This window comes from Limulus polyphemus, unplaced genomic scaffold (assembly GCF_000517525.1).
Source record: "Limulus polyphemus unplaced genomic scaffold, Limulus_polyphemus-2.1.2 Scaffold4057, whole genome shotgun sequence".
In the NCBI taxonomy this organism is placed as follows: Eukaryota; Metazoa; Arthropoda; class Merostomata; order Xiphosura; family Limulidae; genus Limulus; species Limulus polyphemus.
The window spans coordinates 6,093-11,966 of record NW_013669667.1 but is presented as its reverse complement, the minus strand read 5'-3'; the positions used below and the strand labels follow the sequence as shown (position 1 = coordinate 11,966).

Below are 5,874 nucleotides of genomic sequence, written 5' to 3'. Positions count from 1 at the left end.
TGTTGCTTACTTTATTTGCTAAACCTAACTAGGCTTATGTGATGTCCTGTCATAAAAAAACAATTTCAGTAGCTTTCAAACAGACATAATTTAAAAGCTACTGAAATTGTTTTTTTATGACAGGACATCACATAAGCCTAGTTAGGTTTAGCAAGTTTAGTTTCAGGAACAACAAGAACATTGGAAGAAAACTTTTAAAAAAATTCCCAAATCTATAGTTCGTGAAATGTGTAATAACAATAACTGTAAATATCTAACATAAAAATGTATACGTTTTCTCTAGAATCTCTAGGTGTGGGCGGAGCATTCATCTTCTATGGCAGTGTTTGCATAGGAGCTGCTGTAATAATTTTTTTCGTGATGCCCGAGACAAAACAGAAGAGCCTTGAAGATATCAACTTAATCCTAAGATCGGGGTAAGTCTCGATATCAAGTTTAGTAAGAAGTTAAAGATTTTCCAGTTGTCTTTGTTTCAACTACTGAAATAAGCTGTGACCTAATGTACTGCTACCTGGTGATGACATAAATGCTAAAAAAAGTGTTATGATTCTCTTCATCTGATGGTATCTAGCTCAGAAGTTGCAGTAAGAATTTACCTTTTGGGAGGCATCGGAATATTTTCAGAAAAATATGCAAGAGAAAGAAAAGACAATTGTTTTTTATTTCTTCACTGGTTAACGAAACTTATTAAGTGTTGCTGTATATAGCATTTTAAGTCATTTACTAAATTCTTAAAAGATATTTTAACATTTGCAGAATGTATCTGAAGGAGAGATGTTGCTGTTTTTGGAAGTCTTCACAAGATTATTCCGAGTATCACCCCCTCACGGAGTCGCTATCTTCCTAGTACTAGTTGAGCAATTGTTTTGTTGTTTCTCGTCATGAAAATTTGAAGTTATGAATTACATTTTTATTCTATTTAAATGGAGTTAGACTGCACCCAGTATTCATTAGTTTAAGTTGTAGGAAAAATGCTGGTTTTAGATTTTGTTGACCCTAAGATACTTATAAATTTAAAGCAGCTTATATTAATAAGACGTACAGTAATACCGGTTTAAAGTTCCAAATCAATCCCATTGATTTTTATTAATGTTCATTTTCTCAAAAGTAAATTATAGCACTTTTGATTTAATTATCATCAAAATAGTCTTTTCAAGTAGGTTAACTTTGATGGTACTTGTATATTATAATTATGAGATTTAGAGGTGTTTATGAATTTTGGTTATTTAAAACGTCCATTTGTGTGCCAAAAAGATGTAGCAAGAATAAGCAGAAAATCGTAGAATTAAATGTTATCTATTATTATTGTTATAAAATACCAAATTATATTTCAAAAAATACCTGTAGTAGCTAAAGTAAGAACATCAAAAATTATGATGTGTAAACCTGTAGTAGCTAAAGTAAGAACATCAAAAATTATGATGTGTGAACCTGTAGTAGCTAAAGTAAGAACATCAATAATTATGATGTGTAAACCTGTAGTAGCTAAAGTAAGAACAGCAATAATTATGATGTGTAAACTACTACAGGATGTTCTTACTTTAGCTACTACAGGTTTACACATCATAATTATTGATGTTCTTACTTTAGCAATAATTATGATGTGTAAAGATGTTCTTACTTTAGCTACCACAGGCTACTACAGGTTCACACATCATAATTATTGATGTTCTTACTTTAGCTACTACAGGTTTACACATCATAATTATTGATGTTCTTACTTTAGCTACTACAGGTTTACACATCATAACTATTATGTTCTTACTTTAGCTACTACAGGTTTACACATCATAATTATTGATGTTCTTACTTTAGCAAAAACTATGATGTGTAAGTTTTTAATTAATGTCTTTTGAATATTTTTTTTCTATTGTAATACCTTTTGCAGTTTTGTTTTTGAAATATTAAAGTATAGTTTGATATTAGAATAACTATTTTATCACCTGAAATTTTTATATAATTAGTTTAAAAGCTATTGTATGTTTTGAAAACTGTAAAGGTTGGTTTTGTGTGTGAACTGTGTAGCTAGTATAAAACCATTGTATGTTTTGACAATCATAAATATTATATTGGTTTTGTGTGTGAACTGTGTAGCTAGTATAAAGCTATTGTATGTTTTGACAATCATAAATACTGGTTTTGTGTGTGAACTGTGTAGCTAGTATAAAACCATTGTATGTTTTGACAATCATAAATATTATATTGGTTTTGTGTGTGAACTGTGTAGCTAGTATAAAACCATTGTATGTTTTGACAATCATAAATATTATATTGGTTTTGTGTGTGAACTGTGTAGCTAGTATAAAGCTATTGTATGTTTTGAAAATTGTAATGGTTGGTATTGTGTGTGAACTGTGTAGCTAATATAAAACCATTGTATGTTTTGAAAACTGTAAAAGTTGGTTTTGTGAGTGAACTGTGTAGCTAGTATAAAACCATTGTATGTTTTGAAAACTGTAAAAGTTGGTTTTGTGTGTGAACTGTGTAGCTACTATAAAACCATTGTATGTTTTGAAAATTGTAAAGGTTGGTTTTGTGTGTGAACTGTGTAGCTAGTATAAAACCATTGTATGTTTTGAAAACTGTAAAAGTTGGTTTTGTGTGTGAACTGTGTAGCTAGTATAAAACAATTGTATGTTTTGAAAACTGTAAAGGTTGGTTTTGTGTGTGAACTGTGTAGCTAGTATAAAACCATTGTATGTTTTGACAATTGTAAAGGTTGGTTTGTGTGTGAACTGTGTAAAACCATTGTATGTTTTGACAGTTGTAAAGGTTGGTTTTGTGTGTGAACTGTGTAAAATCATTGTATGTTTTGAAAAGTCTTCCTATTCAAACATTGTTTTTGTAAGCTTAAGCTTGAAATAGATTGCAACTCTTCAGTAACATTAAACTGACATTTATCTAAAATGTTTAAGAGTATTGTTTATTACAGTAACGGATAATAATGGTGTAGGTATCTGTTATAGTTGGTTTACAGGTAAAGGTTTCTATTTGACGAACATTGCGGTAATTAATTAATACTATCAAAAACATAAGACTGTGAAACTCGTTAACACCAAACCACTTCATTGGATAGAGATATTTTCAGCATTGTTGGTTATCTTGTGAAATTTATGTAGCTATGTTTGTTGCATTTAAACATTTGTTATACACCTCTTAACTGCTCTAGTAAAGTAGGGTTACCTAACTCAACATTAATGTAAGGAAAAATAAATTAGAGCACATTATATTTTTCATGTTTTAAATTCCTTTCATGATAATCAAAACAGGGGCAAGAAGCTCAATATTTTCGTGTAAAGAGATTATTAATTGTTATACATAGGTGTAGGTTTGAGGGCTACCTCCGTTTTCACTTGAAGCTGTGTTATGTGACTAACCCCAGATTTTGTATCTGTGGGTTGTTTCTAGGTGTATTTTCTGTGATATATTGTTTTATAAACTTGCAAAAAGAGAAATCTCGTGTTTTTTTTTGTTTTTTTTATTATAGTGCACAGTTGAGCTAAGCCTACTGTGGGCTGTGTGAATTTTACTAATTTTTGGCAATATGAATCATTTTCAACACTTGATTTATTACTTAACTTGTGAGTCTTCCATATAAAACCCTTTTTATCATATGAGCAGAGTGGCCTTAAGTGAGATTTAATCCGAACTAGAATTTCAGATGTGCAGAAGCACCATTGCCTTTAAAAATATGAATTATGCATGTGTTTTACTTTTAAGCATATTTTAGCTAGTCCTTCAAAAAATCAAATTATGCTCTCAGAAAAACTGCCCATAAGTTGTAATATTATTATCACAGTTGTTTCATGAACTTAAGATAGTGTTGACTGAAAAGGTGATTTTAATAAACTGAGTCTGTCTAGAAAGTTTTGGATGATGTTTCAAGCTGTTTACTCAGATCTTCGTCAGTTTAAAGTAATAAAGAATTGTTTAAACACGTGTTGAGACCCATATTTTTCTAGGGGTAAACAAAGAAAGTGTACTATTTAGGTATTTATAAGCATGACTGGTTCTGTGTTACTTAAAGTTAGCATCATAATAAAATTATGAATATTTCTAAAAACTTGTTTTCCGTATGTAAGAATGTGTCATGATTTGGCTATGTGGTATCCTTTTTCATGTTGATTAATTAAGCCTCTGACCATTTGTCAAGCTACATTAATTGTTTCTGATCATTTGCATAATAGATATTTACTCAAACAGTCAAAAAGGAGTTAACCCTAATCTTTCCATAAAAAAGCGGATATTAATTGGAATTATTATGCGATTATATCCACATTTAAATATCTGCAGTTTGCTAGGACTATCTAATAAGTGACGCCGTCCATCTTGTTTTTTTAAGAAATCAAAGTACACTTTGACACCGCATTTTATCTGTTTGTAATTGGTGCAGCTGAATAAGATATGTCATTTATATTTTATTGTAGTCATAATTGTGATTTATATACATATTTAATGGCGACATCTAGTGAGTAGTGCATTATTCACCTTTAAATATCGAATTAATAATGAAAAAAATTGTGTATTTTGCCCTTGCTTAAGTTTTCTGTTTACACAATAAATATATGATAATTTTAGTTAATAAAACATATACGTGGTTAGAACAAAAACGTAGAGAGATAAAAAAAGATATCATGCGCATTTTATTTTTGTTTCAAAAGAAATAGTGCAACGAACAATGTATTAGTGAGTTGTCTGTAAGTGAATGATTAAGTTAACCCTTTTTTTTATGAGAAATACTGTTTCAGTGTTTTACATCTCAATGCTTTATGTAAAAGTTAAATTACAAAGAACCTCCCCCAGATAAAATATATATATATATATAAACAAGTAATAAAAAGCTTAATAGTGATTATTTTTGTGAGTACGAAACAACTTCAATTTACATAAACTTTATGTTGTTACGAGTTATTTTTATAATATTTCACTAAAAAGTTCAATTGATATTTAGGACTTTTATAAAGATATTGGATTTATAGGACAATAGTTCACATTGTTTATTGTATAACTTTTGAATGATACATTGAATTACATTACCCATTCTTAAATAATGGACCAAAAAATCCTGCTGTTCGAATACATTCAGGTTTTAAGTTTCGTGTTTTTAATCAAGTGATTCTATAATTATTTCACATTTTCGACATATTTGCAGGGCATCTTGGTAATGAAAATACTATCTTTTTGAGTGTTTGTTATATATTAGCAAAAAAACTAATATAAGAATTTTGTATGCAATAAATGAAAATTTGATCACAAATATTTTCGTATCTTAGTCGTTTTTATGTTACATAATGTAATAGCGTCACAAGTTACCGCTTATTGGTCTTCTGCACGTGATGAGTTAATCTCGAGAACGGTGCACTGGAAGTGTTAGGAAAGATTTGAACGTTAGCTACGAAACTTTCACAACATATAAATTAGGGAATTTGTAACACGAACAATGTGATAGAACAAAATTGAGCTTTCTGTAGCGCAGGGGTCATCAAACTACGGCCTGACACTGCACTGTGCCACAAATGAGCTAAGATATAATTATTTATATGGAAATATCATAGATTGTAGATCAACTTACTATGTAGAAAAAATTTAAATAAGTGTAAGTAAAAATGTCTAAATTTGTCCAATCTGATTTTTGCATTTGACAGTAATATAAGTTTTAGGAAAATCAGTGAAATAAAAAAATTCGGCAACTTTGGATATCAGAGCGCTTTTTGTGTAAGTACCTGCATTGAGAGTTCATTCCTGTAGTCGCTTCTGATAACTTAACTTCCAAGTATTTTTTTCTAATTTTTTCTCAATCTTTTAAGAAATAACTGAACTTCCAAGTATTTTTTTCTCCATCTATTGAGAGATAACTGAACTTCCAAGTATTTT

The 5,874-nt window shown here is 29.6% G+C and overlaps 1 protein-coding gene and 1 long non-coding RNA gene across 2 annotated transcripts in view; both read left to right on the top strand.

The window, feature by feature from the left end:
* LOC106470513 (solute carrier family 2, facilitated glucose transporter member 10-like) overlaps nt 1-1,515 on the top strand; it is a 17,114-nt gene extending 15,599 nt beyond the window's left edge. Inside the window, exons 10-11 of the mRNA XM_013931072.2 lie at nt 284-416; nt 757-1,515. Of these exons, the coding sequence (XP_013786526.2) occupies nt 284-416; nt 757-847 (224 nt within the window). The 3' untranslated portion in view covers nt 848-1,515. The remainder of the gene's footprint in view (nt 1-283; nt 417-756) is intronic.
* Nucleotides 1,516-1,900: 385 nt separating this feature from the next.
* Nucleotides 1,901-5,257, top strand: LOC111088582. Its single transcript, XR_002613061.1, has 2 exons — nt 1,901-2,718; nt 2,773-5,257. It is a non-coding gene; the product is annotated as an uncharacterized LOC111088582 (long non-coding RNA).
* Nucleotides 5,258-5,874: the final 617 nt, after the last annotated feature.